Raw genomic sequence first — 18498 nt, forward strand, 5'->3', positions numbered from 1 at the left:
TGTGCCACTAACTACACAGCCTCGTTGTTTTTGACGTCGGTAACCGCGTGGAAAAGACGGCGCGTAAACGCTTGTTCAATGAGCAGTTGTTTGCTGGACCGAAGATGGTGGCGATTAGAGCCGCTTGAAGCGCTGATGTAGATGAGTCTAGCGGTACTTGTGTCACGTGATCGCTACCGTCCACTTATGCTCCTGATGCTCACCAAGCCAAAACATGATCGGCTAGAGTGAGTATGTTGTCGGCAAAACGCAAAAAGAAAGCTCGGCCGCAGCGTACGGCAGCACCATGTTGACAAAGTTTAACTTCGCCTCGATCCGAAGCGAAGATTTCGAGCTCAAACCCCGGCTCTGGCAAAGTTCGGGAACGTCACTTTGGCGTCAGCGATAACTTTGAAAAAGAGGTTTTTAATCACTTTTTTTTTACACAAACTTTGGAGGGATTTGGAGTGTCAACAGGTCGCCTAGGCACAATCTGCAATGCATTAATTTTAGCTTGGCGTAGGCATGTAGGGACAAACGGGCGCTACGTCATCAGCGAAGCCGTTCAATCAGCGGGCTCCTCGCGCCCCTCACGCGCTGCACGCGCGCCCCGATGAACTTTGCTACATTCTGCCGCTCTCAAAGAAATGAGTGTTCTAATGATTGACACCTTGTTCGGCGCGACGTCAGCATCGCGAGAGTCCAATTTGCGCGTTCTGCAAACTTCGGGCACAAAGTTGTGCTCGACGAGTTTAGCGACGTCGTTGTCGAGAAGTGGGTTGATTGAATGTTTTGATCTCAAAACGAGCCTCGATCAAAAAGAAAGCTGTTATTCCATAACCTTAAAGGGAAACAATGGTTTGCCCATGCCGCCTCTTTTAACCAAAAAACTCGCTTTTTTATTAAAAAAATTTGGTATAGGTCAGCCTTTGGAAGGCCGTCCCGTAGAGGAAGAGATGTTCGATAAAGAGGTTCAGATCGACCTGACAAGGATTAAACACGTCATGATAAGGAACAAATTGAGATCCTCGAAGGCTTTCACGAATCGGTAGAACACCTCCTTGACGTGGTAAACAAAGCATACCAATCTACACTCAAACTCCCTTGCTCAAAAATCCTGCTTCGTCGTAGCCCTTATACAAAACTCAGTGTTGCAGTTGGATCACAGTGGATATATAGTGATCAATCAGCACTTGTCACACGTGCTCAGATTTGGTGAAACGACCGTGAATACCTCCTTTATCTTGGCACACCGTGAAGTCATATTACATCCCAATTATTACATTTTTACATATTCCGATAGCATAGAACCAGAACACGTTGGTGATGTGAAGGCCCAACTTTTGAAAGTCCTAGCTTTCGTGGTTACCAAGCGAAATGGGATGATATTGCCGCGCGCACAGCTGATCAAGTACGCAGCGCCACACGTGGCCTGATTCTTCTTCCGGCACTCGAAGTGAGCGGACGGCGAATCATGAACTCCTCCGGAGTGGCGATAGCGGCCCATCCGGGCCGTGGTGATAGGCATGACCCTGACACATCGGACTATCAGATGATCCTGCCTCCACTGCCAACTGGCTCTGCGGTATTGAACCTCGATTTACTGCATGCCGACGTCCGTGGGCGCCCGTACCGTATCGAGGACTTCCGCGACACCCTGGGCCAACTGGTATTGCATCCCGAGGTTCTCGCCTTGGGGGCGTACCAGATAAACCACGTCTGGGCCGTGACTTTCAAGTCATCGGAGGGCAAGCGGAGAGCTCTCGCGGAGGGTGACCTTGTCAAGAAGGGAACGCGCTGCCTAGTCATCGACCCGTGGGAACGGGGACGTCCGGCTCAAGCTGCACTGGCTGCTTTTCCACGTTCCCGACGATGAGGTGAGGGTCGCTCTTTCACCTTATGGCAAGGTCATCAAGGTCGGGACTGAGAAGTGGGGGGTGCTGGGCATTACGGGCTGCGGGTCGATGACGCGTACTGCCGTCATTCGGCTCAAGCCCGGTGTCAGCCTAGATGACCTGCCGCATCAGCTGAAGATCGCCGGACATTTGGCGCTAGTTGTGGCTCAGGGCAGGGCACCGCTCTGCTTGCGTTGCAAGCGAATCGGTCAAATCCGCCGGGAGTGCCGGCTGCCGAAGTGTGAAACCTGCAAGCGGTTCGGTCACGACGCAGACCACTGTGTGAGGACGTATGCAACGGCCACAGGCCCCGGTGGAGGCGAAGCTGACGCCGAGCTCGTCAAGGACGAGGCAGTTGCGGAGGTGGCGAACGAGGGGGCGGCTCGCGCCAGCGAGGCATCGGATGGCATGGCAAAGAGTGACGCTGTCCGACCCGTGTCAGCGTCCACTGACGTTGACTAGCACTGCGCCGTTCAACGTGACCGAAACGACACCTAAAGAGGCGACTTCGAGCAAGGACGAGGTGACAGTGCCGCCAAGCAAAACGACGCAGACGGAGGAAACCGAGGCGCAGCACACCAACGAGGTCCACATGGCTGACGCCAGCGCGCTGAACATAAAGCGGCCACTAGAGCAGGACCCGGATTTGTTCAAGGGCAGCAATGTCTCGAGCTTCTCGGAGCCGCCAGCGAAGACGGTGCCGCACAGACGGAAACCGACGCTAAAGCTATCACCAAGCCCTGCGCCCGATCCCAGAGGCCCAGAGAAGCCGACCGGCTGACGCGGCACTGAATCATCATATGGTGAGGTTCTCTAGACCAGGGTGTTGGAACGAAATGTTTTTCGTTCCGTTTTCATTTTCGTTCCATACAAAAAAGTTCCGTTCCGTTTCCGCTCCGGAACGAAAAAATAATGCTCCGTAACGGTTCGTAACGGTTTCTTTCTATATAAAAAAAAAAAAAAAAAAAAAATCGCAACAAAAATTAAAAGGAACGTAACGTTTATTTTTACACAAAAATAGATAACTCAGGCGCTCCAGAGGAATCCGCGGAAACGACATTGCTTCTGAGATCATGTTCATTGCCTTGAGAATGAGATCATGATCAAGGCACCGAGCATGATCTCAGAAGCAGCGCGTCATCAAGTGTGCTCGGTGAAAGGCAGGACCTCTGGTCCGATAAAATAAATTTCAGCGCCGAAAAGGCCCTGAAGGCCCATAGGGATGAAGAAGTACACTTTTGCAACAGAGTCTCAGACTGCCGTATCCGTAGAAAAACAAAAGATGGACTTCTACAACGCCGGCGACGCCGGGTCACAAACTTCCCGCGCTTGCCGTGATCTGTTGTCTGTCTGTGTCGTCCGAAGAAAGCATGGAGGGAGAGGGCGCATGTGCCAAGGAGAGCATTGCGAGCGTGTGGAGGCGTCGCGTCACCGCGCTCTCATTGGTGGGAAGCAATGGCGCCTTGCGTCATGTTTTTTGTTTCTCGTTGTATTTTTTGTCTTTGTTTTTGCTATGCTTGTTCGCCCGGAGTTTAGACGCGGGGGCGATGGCTTGCTTGTCTTCTCTTTAATTATGGTACAAACCAACGGCAGTCTTTTCGCTGCGTGAAACGAATTACTGAAATACCTGATACTTTCCCTTGAACCGAAAACCGATAAGAAAATTTTTCGGTTTCACTCCGGAACAAAATAATAAATAACGTTTCGATTACGTTTCCGTTCCGCCAAAAAATATCGTTTTTTTCGTTTTTCGTTTTTGGTTTTCGTTTTGTTCCGATACCCTGCTCTAGACTAGGCAAGAACATGACCCGCGAGGACGCCTAACCTTGTCGATATGCTGAAGGTAGATACGCTCAACGTCCGAGGCTTTGCCTCGCGACGTAAACGATACCAGGTGAAAAGGCTCCTAATCCACAATGGCATTGACGCCCTCGCGATTCAGGAGACCAAGGTAGAAAGCGAGGAGGAGACCGCACTTCTGGCGGCGTCATTTTTGCAGTTTCGAAGTTTGTGTGTCACATGCAAACGGCGTATCCGGAGGTTGTATGTTGTTTTTAAGGAAACCTTTAAATGCACATGTCAAATCAGTGATAGTTACAGTGATGGTCGGTTCGTTATTTCTGATTGCAGTATCAACAATGTTTAGTATAGAATAATAAATCTGTGCGCGCCGAACGAAACAAATGCAAGGAGAAGGTTTTTTGAGCGCATTTATCCATTTTTAGACTGTCAACGAAAACTTCTGATGTTAGGGGATTTCAATTGCGTTAGTGACGTGAGGGATCGTTCTAGCAAACACGACACTCCATAGTAGCACAAGAATTTTAATCGAAATGACAACGGAATTTACCTTACAGGATGTTTCGGATTATCAAAGAAATTACGCAAATTTATGGTTCGCGCATTTTCAGTCCACGAGTGATGCTCGCCTTGACAGAGTATATGTGTCAATTGAACTTTTAACTGGTTTTGATGAGTACACTGTGTTGCCAGTTTTCTTTTCTGACCATGCACTGGTGTCTTTTGTTGTGGAAGGGAAAAATATGAAATCTTGTTTTTGTTAGGATCTGTGGAAACTTAACAACAGCCTTCTCGAAGATGAATTTTTAACTAGATGGTGGATAAATTAATCAGTAGGATGCTGAATGAAAGTGTCAGCGTGAGCGAGCGATGGGAGTGGTTTAAACGCGAGATGAAATTATGTGCTATGAAACGTTCCGCCATGCTTGCCTATTGAAAGAGGGCCGAGGAAAAGCTGCTAAAGGATGTCCTCCGCAGACTATGTCACCTGGAAAGCGAAAATGAGGGAGGGTTTGAGGCCCAGCTTAAGCAAGTCAAGGACAATATTGCGTAAATAGAAGCAGATAAATATAAAGGTGGTCTGATACATGCTCGCGCCGAGAAATACATTCTTGGTGAACAACCAAAAAAACGGGCATTAAGTGCCGAGGCAAAATATGTGAAAAAGAAAAAAAATGTAGTAATAGGACATGGTGGATTATTGAGCAGTCGTCCCGATGTCATAGAAAAGGCACTTACTGAATATTATTGCAACCTCTTCGCGCACAAAAGACACGGGAGTGACTTGCAGCTTGCCGATTGTCTTAAGGTGATGCTACGACTAAGCGACGAGATAAAGGAGCGGCTAGAAGAATAGATTAGCGTGGGCGAGATCGAGAAAGCGATTGACGAACTGCCGGCAAAAAAATCTCCGTATCCTGATGGCTTGACTGCCAGCTTTTTATAAGAAATACAAACATGTCACCGCCAAGCACCTTGACGCAGTAATAACTGAGGCATACGAAACGAAGCTATTACGACCGTCATTTATGAACACGTATACGGTACTTATTCCTAAGGAGGACGACGAAAACAAGTTAAAAAATATAAAGAATTACAGGCATATAGCACTTGGCAATGCCGACTATAAAGTATTAATGAAAGTTTTAGCCCGCCGATTGCAAAACTTCGTAAGTGAAATCGTAGGGGACCATCAGACATGTGGAATTAAAGGAAGGTCCATTTTAACAAATGTTCACGTCGCGGCGAGTATAGTAGATCTTTGCGACGAAGATCTGGATCAGGTTGCCATGCTCCAGATTTATCTGGAGAAGGCATTTGACCGTGTGCAGCATCAGGTACTTTACAAAATATTAGAGTATGTACGAGTAGGTGAACTTTTAATCAGCTTCGTTCAAACGGCATACACGGGGTGCACTACGCAGCTTATAATCAAAGGTAAGTAGTTGATTATAATATACACCCGTATTAGGGTTAACTCATCTGTTAAGCAAGGATGCCCTTTATTTCCATTGTTATTTAGTATTTATTTAGAGCCGTTTTGTAGAAATGTAATAAAGATAGTAAGATTCTAGTTTTTCCCTTAATAATAAAACATCATCTGCCGTATGTGGACGATGTTGCTATATTTTGTAAAGATAAGAGTTGTATTGCCGAACTGAGCGGGGAGGTGAATCGTGTTGTGAACTGACGGGAGCGGCAGTTAACTGGCAGAAGTGTTGTGGCCTCTGGCACGCTACATGGGCCACGAAACCCGACGTTTTTGAGGACATAAATTTTATGACCACCCCGCCTAAATATCTGGGTGTTGCACTACAGCATTACAAAAGGAGGTGTAGCGCCTATCGGTCAACGATAGTTAAGGAAACGCACGAGAGGGCTGGTAAATGGGGTGGGTGGGAGACGTCTATCGTTACACGCGCCACTGTTTGTAATATTTGTTTTGTAGCAAACTTTTGGTACGTTCTTCAAGCTTTGGCATGCGCTCGAGTAAACTTGCGAAAACTACATCGTATCTTTGCTGTGTTGATCTGGCGGTTCGGGTGGGAAAAAGTATGTCGCGATAATCTTTTTCGTCGCGTGAGTAACGTCATTATCACATGTGTTCATCAAGCAAATAGTTTCGCGTTTCATGTTCCTTAGAGACCAAAGTAATCCTTACCTTCGCGATATCATTCAAACAAGACTGCCAGAGGAAATTCCTTTTGTTTCCACGTATTGTCGCCAACGATTTACAATTGGTAGTTTTCTGAGCGAAGTGGTAGACGCGTACCGTTTTTGGTTTGTCCGTTTCTTAATGGAATATTTGTCCACTGTCACGCGCTAGCGTTTATCGCGTGACAATATTGAGTGTTTCCCCCGAACCAGTGTATCGTTCTATGTTCCATGCAGGCCCAGGAAAGAAAGTTTAGTGAAGGGTTAAAAAGATGGTCGTCCAGCCTTCCATAAAAAAATTTTTTCAACTACAGACAAACACGCTTCCAGTAAAAACTTGGCTCGTTCAGAAAAATATTTTTGCACTATAGGGTGTTAACTGTTTTCTGTGCAAAAAACCTGAAACTGTGGAACATGTATTTTTAGACTGCTGGGACGCCTTTTTTCTTGGGGGGGGGGGGGGGATGTTTTCCAGCGAACTCTTAAAAAAGCCTTGGCCCTATGAGCACACGGCATTAGGTTCCTCCCTTTGGAAGAAAATAATGATATCCCTGTTGATTTGGTCATGTTCTTGGGCCTGCATGCAATATGGCAGAGCAGAATGGCTGTGCGGCACGCTGGTGTTAACGCGCGCCCTGTACGGTCGTATTTTATAGAGAGTGTCCACAGACTGAAATAGGTGTATGCCACGATGGTCTGCCCTCCTGATTGGGTGCTCATTCTTGATGTTCTGAAGTATGTGAAGGAAATTTAAACTTTCATGCTCGCGCACCACGCGTCGTGCATGCGATTTTAACATTGTGATTAGTTTTGTATCCTCTCGTTCAAGCAGACAATAAAAAATAAAAAAAAGCGCACTCGTGGCCTAGCGGCTATCGCGCTTGCTTTCCACGCAGAAAAGGCTGGGTCCAATTCCTAGCAGCGGGTACGCATTTTTGTTGACTCTAATGCGATGTTCTGGTAAATTCGAAAACCGTGTTACTGATTCAATTTTGGAATGTTCTACACGCCGAACCTTCTACGCCGATTGTTCCAGAAGCCCTCGTGTGTACAAAAGGTTCTCTGCGTGGCAAGCCGGAGTCAGTTTCACCCCAGCGTTCAATCCAGCTGCTACGCCGACTTCGACGCCCGCGACACTCTGTTGCTATCCGCTGTTTCCTTTTTATTTTGGACACAAGTTCGTCCCATTAAACGTTCAGTTTACTCAATTATTCGCCGCCTCATCACTTGTCATTCGTGACATTTTGGTGGAGGTGCGGAATAACACATGTCCCTGCAGCGTACCCCTCCGAGGGCCCGCAGCGCAAGTCCGACACCAATCCCACGAAGACCCAACGAAGATACCACCGAGACCCGAGTAAGTCGCCGCACTCAGGGCCTACACACAGAATACGGACTGCTGCCAACAAAGACCAAGCAGTCAACGAGGCCGACGATGAACCACCAGTCGTCGCAGACCCCGACCTCCTCCGCCGCCGCCGTCGTCTACCTGTCCGCCGCCCAGCGAACCCCGACGACCTTCCATGGCGAGACCCACGGGGACGTGGAGGACTGGCTTTTGCACTCTGAACGTCTAGCCTGTCGTAATGGATGGACCACTGAGCAGCGCCTCCAAAACCTGTACTTCTTTTTGGAGGTACACCGCGAGGCAATGATTCTAGAACCACGAGGCTTCACTTACGTTGCGGGACACCTGCATCGCCAACCTGAAGGAGACTTTCACGAACCAGACACGACGACAGCGAGCAGAAGACCTTTTGCAAATACGGACCCAAGGGCCCAACGAAACGGTCACCAGCTTCGCTGAGGACGCCCTCCGCCTGAGCAGCGGCGCCGACCCTCAGTCCACCGAGGGGAAGAAGCTGCGCGTTCTAATGAGAGGAGTTAAGAAGGACATCTTTGGCGGCCTTGTTCGAAACCCACCAACTACTGTCGATGACTTCATTGCCAAGGCAACTAACATCGAGCGTGCCCTGTCGATCCGAGCCAGCCACTACAACCGACTCGCCGGCACGTCTGTTGCTTCGACGCTGGCATCTTCCCGATTCGACGAGGGCGGCATTAGCGCTGAAAATCTTCGAGGTATTGTCCGCGACATCATTCGAGAAGAGCTTCGGAAAATTCTATCCGACGATGATTGTCCCGCCTCGATCTCCATCGCCGAGATCGTACGTGAAGTAGTCCCGAGCCATCCAACCAGAGGTTCCCATAAGCGTGGCAGTCCCCGAAAAAACCACGCTAACTTACGCCGCAGTGTCCTGATGGCCACTGCCTCCTTTTTGCCCGTATGTCGCGCCGCCCCGACGTCAGTCTCCTGCCCCGCAGCACGACCGACGCCACGACGACCAAGTCCAGTACGCCTGCCAGGAGCCCCGGGCACCTCGGAAAACCGACGTGTGGTGAACGCCCAACCGACGCCCTCTGTGCTATCACTGCGGGGAAGCAGACCACACCTACCGCCGATGTCCATACCGACGACTCGGGCTGCGCGGATTTCATCCAAACGACCCACGTCCCGGTTATGGTGAGAGCCCTCGGGTGATCGACGAGTAGTTGCGACGACCTCAATCCCCCGAGCCTGCGTCCAGCCGAGAGTTCCGGTCACCGTCACCACGACGCCCAGCTTCGCCCATGCGCCGACCCCGACGTGATTGCCTGTCGCCCATCGCTCCTCGCCGGGGAAACTAGGCGCGGCAACCCCTGGAGGTGGAGTTGCTGAAGACGACCGACGCCAAGATCCTTTACGAATGTCGGAGGGCCCCCACTCGAACACTACCAGAGACCGAAACGACGCTCCTGCAACTGGTAGAGAATAACCTAAACGTCGTTATCGACGGCCACGACGCGTCGGCTCTCGTAGACACCAGAGCACACTACTCCGTCCTGAGTGGGAGGCTCTCCCAACAACTTCGGAAAGTGACGACGCCGTGGGATGGCCCACAGATACGGACCGCTGAAGGAAATCTTATCCCGCCAGTCGGAAGATACACTGCTCGCGTGAAGATTCACGGCGAGATGTGTCCGGTAAAGTTCGTCGTTCTACGAGACTGTGCGAGAGACGTTATACTCGGAATGGATTTCTTGTGCGAATACGGCGCCGTCGTCGACCATGAAGCAAACGAGTTGAGGCTGCGGAAACCTGTCGTAACACCCGAGGATAAAAAACTACGGCAGCCACGTCAGCTACAGTGCGCGTACTCTCCGACCACGTGCACTTGTCACCACGTTCGAGTGTACTTGTGCCTGTCGGGGCGGAAAAAGGCATCTGCGGAGAAGCTCTGCTGGAAGGTAGCGTCAAACTGCTTTTAGGAAGAGGAATTGGCGTCGCAAGAGGCATCGCAGAGCTGCAAAACGGACACACTGCTATGAACTTCTGACAGGAGGCTCAGCACCTTACAAAAGGTACCGCCGTGGGTCACGCCGAGGAACTCCCGGACTCGGCCGCAATCTCAGGAATATCAGAAGACTTCTCTTCATGGTCACTCGAGACAACGCCGCCCTCGCAGTTCAACATTAATCCGACTCTGCCTGCCCCACAACGACGACAGCGTTTCGTCGATGGACCTGAAAATCAAATCGGGTACTGGCAGATTGAGGTCAACGAACAGGATCGTAAGAAACCTGCCTTCGTCACGCCGGAAGAACTCTATGAATCTAAAGTGATGCCGTTCAGACGGTGCACAGCACCGGCGATTTTCCTTCTCACCGAGTTCAATGAGTGCTTCTCCACGTCGTCAAAGGTACGCCAAACGACGATAGCGGAACATCGAATTGTTACTGATGACGACGCGCTTCCTGTTCATTGGTTGCCGTACCGTGTCTCTGTGAAAGAGAGAGAAGTCATCCAGAAACCGGTTCAAGAAATGCTCGATGACGACATCATCCAACCCTCAAACAGTCTGTGGGCTTCACCGGCAGTCCTGGTGGAGAAGAAAGACGAGACTTTTCGGTTCTGTGTGGACAATCGTCGACTGAATGCCTTAACCAAAAAGAACGTCTACCCGCTGCCACGCATCGACGACACCCTAGACCGGCTGCGGCACACCCGATACTTTTCGTCGGTGGACCTGGAAAGTGGGTACTAGCAGATTGAGGTAGACGAACGGGATCGTGAGAAAACTTCCTTCGTCACACCGGACGGACTGTGTGAATCTAAAGTGATGCTGTTCAGACGGTGCAAAGCACCGGCGACCTTCCACCGCGTAATGGACACCGTCCTTTCAGGCTTGAAATGGCAAAGCTGTCTCGTCTACCACGACGAAGTCGTGGTATTCGCAAGCGACTTCGACGAGCACCTGAGACGTCCGTGAGCCGTGCTACAGGCTATCCAAAATGCAAAACGGACATTAACACCATCACAATGTCGGCTCGCTTACGGTAAGCTCAAACTCCTGGGCCATGTCGTGAGTGCTCAGGGTGTAAGCTCTGACGTTGAAGAGATATCCGCTATCGTCGAATTTTCGAAGCCATCGGACAACAAGTCCGTACGAAGACTTGAGCTGTGCGCTTACTACAGATGTTTCGTTCGCCATTCTCCTTCGACCTGAAGTGCTCTGTGATCACAGATCGCGATCATTTTCATGGCACAGCTGACTCAAGAGGTTCTTCGACTCGGTCACACCAGCCATCGACGAACCACCGCTTATCGTCCGCAGACCAACGGGCTAAGGGAGCGGCTCAACAAGACGATCGCCGACATGATCTCCACGTACGTCGACGTAGAGCACAAGGCGTGAGACGAGGTGTTGCGTACGTAACGTTTGCGTATAACACAGCGGTTCAAGAAGCCACGGGAATGACGCCGTTCAAACGGCCGGACGGTTACCACAATGTTCGACGCCATGCTGCCTCACGTGCCAACCGACGATGGTAACGACGACGCTCGACTCATCTCTCAACGCGCGGAAGAAGCTCGCCAACTGGCAAGAATCAAGATTGAAGACCAACAGCGAATCGACGCACGCCGGAATAACCCTTGTCGCCGGGACGTCCACTTTCAACCCGGAGACAGGGTATGGGTGTGGACACCGATACGGGCCCCGCGGCCTCAGCGAGAAGCTTCTGAAAGGCTATTTCGGACCCAACAAAATCATCCGACGCCTCGGCGATCTGAACTACGAAGTTCTTCCCGACGGAACGCGCCCATCTGCAAGACGCCAGCCACGAACCGAGGTGGCGCACGTCGTCCGGCTCAAGCCGTATTACGAACGATAGAACTTTGGACTCTCGTCAAAGAGAGAACCGCGTGGCTCGCAATTCTGGTGTCCTTTCTTTCTGGATTTGTGTTTTCATTTTGTGCTGCATCGGGACTATGCTGTTTTTTTTTAGAGGGGGGAATAATGCCACGCGCGCAGCTGACCATGTAGGCAGAAGTGGTTGAAGCGTGTCGGTTTGTGTCTGTGCGTTTTTCTCTTTAATACTTGTCGACGGTTAACGCAAGCGCTAAACTAGTGACATTATTGAAAGTCTTTTTCTTGAACTGTTGTAGTGATTCATGTTTCATGCAGACCCAGACCGTATTGTGGTATCTAGAGTTAAAAGATGACCGTTGCTCCTTCTATTAAAACATTTTTTTTCAGCTACACACCAATACACTCCCTGTCAAAATCTTGGCTTGAGGGGAAAAACATCTACGTACCATGGGGCGTTGATTGTTTTTTGTGCAAAAAATCTGAAAATATCGATCATGTTTTACTCGACTGCTGGGACGCTTTCCTTTTCTGGGGCGTACGTCCTCCAGCGAAACATTAAAAATACTTGCCTTTAACCCCGTGCGGCATTAGGTTTCTTAATGAGGAGAAACAAGTTGAAATCTCTGTCGATCTAGTTATGCTTCTGGGCCTGCATGCCATATAGTCTATATGGCATGCAGGCCCAGAAGCATAACTAGATCGACCTCACTGCCACTTTACTTCTCTATATGATATAGAGAAGTAAAGTGGCAGTGAGGCATGCCGACGTTGATGCCCGACCCGTACGTATGTATTTCATAACTCTATCTGCAGACTAAAATCTGTATACGCCACTTTGGTTTGTGCACCTGATTGGGTGTCAATTCTAGATGTACTTGAGACCTTGAAGAATTTTAAATTTTGCGACCGGGCAGAAGTGATGTTTATGAAGTGAATTTAACAGTGTGATCCTTTTGCATTGTACATGTCCGAACAGGCAATTAAAAAAAAGCGCACACGTGGCTTAACGGTTATCACCCTCCTTGCCTTCCACGCAGAAAGCCAGGGTTCGATTCCTGGCCGCGGGTACGCCTTTTTGTTGACTCTAATGTGACGTTCTGGTAAATTCAAGAACCGCGTGTTGCTGATTCGAGGTTAGAATGTTCTACACCCCGAACCCTCTACGCCGATTGCTCCAGAAGCCCACGGGTGTACAAAAGGGGCTCCGCGTGGCAAGCTGGAGTCAGTTTCGCCCCAGGGTTCGATTCTGCTGTCACGCCGACTTCCACGCCCACGAAGCTCTGTTTATATTTTCTGTTTCCTTTTTGTTTTCGGCACAAGTTCGCCCCATTTAACGTTAAGCTTACTCAGTTATTCGGCGCCTCATCACTTGTCATGTGTGACAATATAGTATTCATTCAATTTGTTAAAATATAAGAGGGTGACCGTAAAGGAAGTTAACACCGTTTGTCTGGGACTCGTTGAAACAAAAATTTTAACTTGCATTCCATTTCTAGGCGGATCCGGTGTATTAGGTGCAGACTTTACGTGTATTAGAAAATACACGTAAAGTCTGCACCGTGCTGTGTGAACCATTGTTCAGGTTCCAGAGAGAAACATTTGGCGCATTTTGTGTCCGGGCCTTTGTTCCAAGTGGGGAGCGGTCTACTGTCCGACATCTATCAAAGAATATCGCCGGTGTTTACGGAGCCAGTGGCTCCGTACCTAGGTCAAAAACTTGTCACCGGCAAAGATGTAGCAGAGCGCGTCAGGCAAGCTTCCGCGTTTCCGGATACCCTCAAGAAAGCTATTGGCCAGACGTATCGAAATACGAGGGACGATCTTCTGCAAGAGCTCTGCGGTGCAGGTCATAAAGGAAAAAAAGTCCAAGAAACCTTTCTTAGTCTGGCCACGAGAAAAGAAACGAAAGGTTCTAGACTTTTTTTCATACCTTAAGAATGTCGAGCGGAATTTTTGCCCTCCACGAACAATCCCGTTTGTCTAGAACCGGCGAACTAGAACATTTCTCGCTGCCGCCTACTTCATTTGCCCAGGAAAAATCGGAATGTCTTGAGTTCTTTCCCGTCGCTGGTGCAAGCTCCACGTCCGTTTCGACATTTCGCGTCCCTTTTTGGGGTCTACACTTTTACGATTTGAGTTCGAGCTTCCTTCACATTCAATCTAAAATCGTTCGAGCTAGAGGTGATGCTGCGAGGACTGTTGCATCTTACAGGTCGGTTACGAACGATGAAGTGATTGGGGTTGAGGCCTTTAGAAGCTCCCTCTTTTAATACCCACACGTTAATTTGAATTAATCTCTGGTCAGCACGTAGGAAGACTATGCCTATCGTTCCTACCTTGATATTCTGCTTAAAGCAAAGCAGGTAAGTAGAGATAATTATCTTTCTGCGATGCTCTACAAAAATAGACTATGTGAATACATCGGAAAAGCTGAAAATTCCGCCGGATGTGAAAGGATTCGCCGCTCGCTTCAAGCTCACCGACGGGTCTACCTTTTGCGACATGTTCTTTCCGATATTCAGCGACATTTGCCAGCAATAAATGCTCCTTCTTAACGGCGTAGACATCCGCATTGTTCTGTGACAAGCCTATAAGGTCTCCTCGCCTCTTTCCTCTTGACCTTAGTTGCTACTCCGGTAGGTCCGCGCTCTTGTTACTGCGGACATAGATTTCTTTGTTCTCGATATATTTTCTATGCAGAACTAGTACCCTGCTGCTTGCCAGGTAGTATGTCTCTTTGTACTTCCGAGGCGGCTTCTTGAATTCTATCTGTCGAGAGGGGCTGCGTTGCGGGATTAATGAAGCCTAAAGTCAGCTTGTCCGGGTCGTACTCGGTCACGGAACCGAACACGAGAGGTTCCGGTGGAGTTACTTCTATCTTGTGTTCTCCTTCGCCACAGCCGCGGCGGTCCCACGCGGTATGGCTTAGCCGGTTAGGCCTAGTAGGGCGGCCGCACCGAGCAAGCCCGGCTCAGCGCCCCAGTCGAGCCAAGCCCAAACAAGGCCCAGCGAGGCTCCTCGTAGGTTTCAACTAGAAGCGTCTCTAAAATAGAAAAATATTCTGCACACCTACTTGAGGAAGGTATCCAGGTGAACCGGATCAATAACGCTGTCGATTACAGCCCTTTCCTTGTACAAAAACAAGAATTTCCGCATAAAACATCGATTTCTCGAGAAGCCAGTGTCAACATATGCGTCCGCGCGCCGCGCGTCGCGGCCCCAATTGGAAATACCGCAGAACCTGTGACCTAGTGAGATGCAGTGCGAGGGTCAGCTCATCGATGGCGCCACCGACCCGCCATGTACTCTCGCCCTAACATATTACAAGAGCTAAGAGATCAGGGGGAACTACTCCCACCTCTTTCCACTTTAGCAGAGCGAACGCTAGAGAGGAGGCGACCTCCTATCCAGAGTTCGCTATGCTAAAATGGAAAGAGTTGGGAAAACCATCCATCGAACCCTTTTCGTTACTCGAAAACCTTTTGTACTTTATTTTTCCCGCAGATTGCTTCCCGGAATTCACTCTCGTCTTCCAATTTGTGCTGAGGATGATTGAGAGCGTCCAGAAACCTGCTGTCTGTGAGCTTCTAGATGCCATGGCTCCAATTATATACGCTCGAAAATTGGATCCCCCGGTGAGTCAAAAGCATATCAGAAGTCCGAGAATAAAATGCGCGAGTCAATTCAATAGAGCCTTTTAGCAAACTGTTAACGTCTTCCACTTACCGCACTACCGGAGCTTTTGAAGCAGACTTGGGAAATAATCCGTTACAAGTAACCGATTACTTGTAATCCGTTTTATCAAGTAATTCTGTTATTGTCACGTTACTGTTTTTTTCGGAAGTAATTTGTAATGTAATTTCATTACAAAATATTGGTAACGGATTGCTTTAATTACTCGTTACTTATTAAAAATAAGAGCGCAATACAGTAACTGGAGCGATACGAGCAGAACATGCAACAGCACAACGAGAACAAGTTCAACCAAATAGAAAACGTATCAAGAGGGAGAAAATAGCCGAAAAGAAAACACGATTTTTTGTATGACCGGTCACTACAACCAATAGAAAAACGGGCAAGTCATGTACAAATATACGAAAGACAAAGCTCAAGTAAGACAACGCCGAGTAGGCTCTCCGTCACCTTCCATCGTATTTTTCTTCGTCTCCAGGACAGGAAAAAGCTCTTCGCGTTTATTTGTTTTTGTCTTTTACACCGTTTCACCCTTACCGAATTCTTCGACGTCTCTCGCCACCTGCACAGACATCAAACGTGGGTCCGTACCCCCTCGATTTGTGGGTTCACAACTCGCGTAACAGGCGATATGTAGCATAGCACAAGGGGGTCGAATTCTCTTTGTCTTTCATGTCCGCTGCTTTAGACAGGCACGCTCTCGAGACACGAACGCTGATTTCTATTGTAGTAGGCTGGATCGCGGACCGCGGCCTCGGCAGCTTGGGCCAAGTTTCGCCACTGACGGCCATTGATTGGCACTATCAAATGCATAAGATTCTATGGGGAAAACGAGAAAAAGTGCCGCTTCTAAGCTGTTGTCGGCACTGAAAATTTTTGGTTGCTGTTCAGGAAGCCTGCCAGCTAGCTTGTGCACTGACATTAAAACTGATAGCCCTCAGAGTTTTTTTTTATGAAATAATGTTAGCGGTCGAGAGTGACTCCGCTGGGCGAGAAATGTAGTGCAGCTCAATGAGACGAGAGTTATACCTAAAGTTAGCGCGGAATCGGTGGCGGTCCCGACAAGTTGGGTTTAGCATGTGACAATTTTGAAGGCTTTGCTACGCGGAAATTATTGCGATAGAGATCTGTGGGCACGGCTGAAAGCGCCCGGCGCGAGGCTGCGAGCATCGTGGGCGTGGGTACGGATGATGCTTTTTAGGTTTACTTGTCTGGGCATGGTGGTAGAGTCATTTCCACACTCTACAGTCAACTTTTAACATAGAAAGGGGAAAGGGGGGGGTCAGGCCATCTAAGGAGTGCTGACAGAGAGAGAGAGAGAACGAGTAAAAGTGGTGTGATTCTTCATTGTTTCGTGAGACCGATGGTTACCGCTATTCTCGCTCTCGATGCCCTCTCCTCCCCTGTCCTCCACGCATATTGGTACGAAGGTGAGAACCGATGAACGATCTATAACCCGTAACCGCCACTTTTTCTCTGACTGGTCGAGTTTTCGGACATGGAGTGTTCGTCGTCTTCATAGCCTTCTCTTAAGATGTTCGAAATTCAGGGCATTAAGGAGAACGGAAACCTAGAGTTTCAGTGCATACTTTGCTTGCCAAAAAACACGCATTGTCATCAGCAAGAACACAAAACCTAATCTAAGGAAATACATCAAGGTAAGCTTTGTACACCTGCATTCTGCATTGGCTATACAATGAAACGTTAGAACCAAGCTTTTCTTTTCTTGTGAATAACAGTCGAAACACCCCTAAGGAGATCGCTCCTTTAGCTCCGAATCTCGTAGCGGAGATAGACGCTGCTACTGAGCATGAGCACCGCTAGCTTTGTCTGCCCAATTCCAGGGATCATTTCCGGAAGCCCTAAGCTAGCAAGATGGCGGGTGTGGTTCCAGTTTTCGGTGCCTTGTCAGCTTACATGTGAACGGAGTGCACCTACACTCCTTCTCTTAAATATAATATTTTATTTTTACAAAGACTACCATTATGGGTGTATGAGAAATTAAAAGTAGTTGGTCAGAACAATTTTGAGATTATCAAAATTGCTTTTATTATTTTCTGGATAAGTGTGCGGCAAAAAGTAACGTTTAAGTAATTTGTAACGTAACGAGTAAAGTCATCCGTTACTTTACAGCGAAAGTAATTTGTAACGGTAATCCAATATATTCGAGGCTCGGTAATTCGTAATTGTAATCCATTACTTTTCTAAAGTAAGGAGCACAAGTCGGTTTTGAAGCATGCTTTTAAGTGCTCGCTTGGGTGATACCCTAAGGGTGGGAGGGTGTGCTTAAAAGCATGTTCCAAAGGCTCCAGTTGTGCGGTACGCGGAACAAAGGTAACTGTTAGCTAAAAGACCCCAATGAGTGCCTGGAGTCAGCCTTCGACTAGTGTTGTTACCGCGTCCTGGTTTGTGGTCCCTTTATTTTTTTCGAGATGGCGTCAAACACGTGCGGCGCTGTTGGCTGCCTCTATACTGGCGATGAGGCAACAGTTGTGGCGGATGCGCTGCAGGCGCTTGGTTAGAGGTTGAGAGAGGGTAAATGAAGCCCGGTTTCTTGTTTCACGTAAACAAACTACGCAATGCAGAACTGAAACTTCGTCAGAATGGGACGCTGGTGTGCATTGCATGCCAAAGTTTGAAAACATAACGTTACCTAGATAATATATATATATATATCCCTTTCCCTTTCCCTAACTTTAATGCAATAAATTCAAGAATCACCTTCTCCCCTCTTCGTTCACAATATTACTAGGCTGCACTTGTCAATCTTCACTCATTCCCAATATATATATATATATATATATATATATAGTCTTCTTGACGAAGGCCGGGTTCCGGTCGAAACGTCGAAGAATAAATCGTCCGTTGTTGCTGTTTTCACTAAGGTGTTTTTTTTTCTTTCTCAGTTATATCCCTACCGAAAAATTTGGTATAACTTTTCGCTATCCGGATTATGGAACCAGAAATTTGTTTCTGGAAACTCAAAATCCAGATTGCAGACAAAGGAATAATTTCTGAAAACCTAAATTCAAGATAGAATCCGGATAGAATTCAGATAGAATTCAGGTTCCATAATCCGGATAGCGAAAAGTTATACCGGATTCTTCGGTATGGATATATATATATATATATCGGTATGGCTGCGCTTCCCAACCTGCGCTGCGCTGTCCTCGCTCAACGCAGCAGATGCTGGTTGCACTATTTCTCCAAGGGGTGCGGTGCCGTCGGGGACGAGAAGCGCTCTGATTGGAAACTGAAACTTAAAAACCTGTCGAATTGGTGCG

The 18498-nt window shown here is 48.5% G+C and overlaps 1 protein-coding gene across 1 annotated transcript in view; it reads left to right on the forward strand.

Moving 5' to 3' along the window:
• LOC120849885 (cytochrome P450 3A43) overlaps positions 1-18498 on the forward strand; it is a 92205-nt gene that overhangs the window by 19712 nt on the left and 53995 nt on the right. The window contains exon 4 of the mRNA XM_040222159.1: positions 15026-15156. Within this exon, the coding sequence (XP_040078093.1) occupies positions 15026-15156 (131 nt within the window). The remainder of the gene's footprint in view (positions 1-15025; positions 15157-18498) is intronic.

This window comes from Ixodes scapularis, unplaced genomic scaffold, assembly GCF_016920785.2.
Source record: "Ixodes scapularis isolate PalLabHiFi unplaced genomic scaffold, ASM1692078v2 PGA_scaffold6__148_contigs__length_123643588, whole genome shotgun sequence".
Classification (NCBI taxonomy): domain Eukaryota; kingdom Metazoa; phylum Arthropoda; class Arachnida; order Ixodida; family Ixodidae; genus Ixodes; species Ixodes scapularis.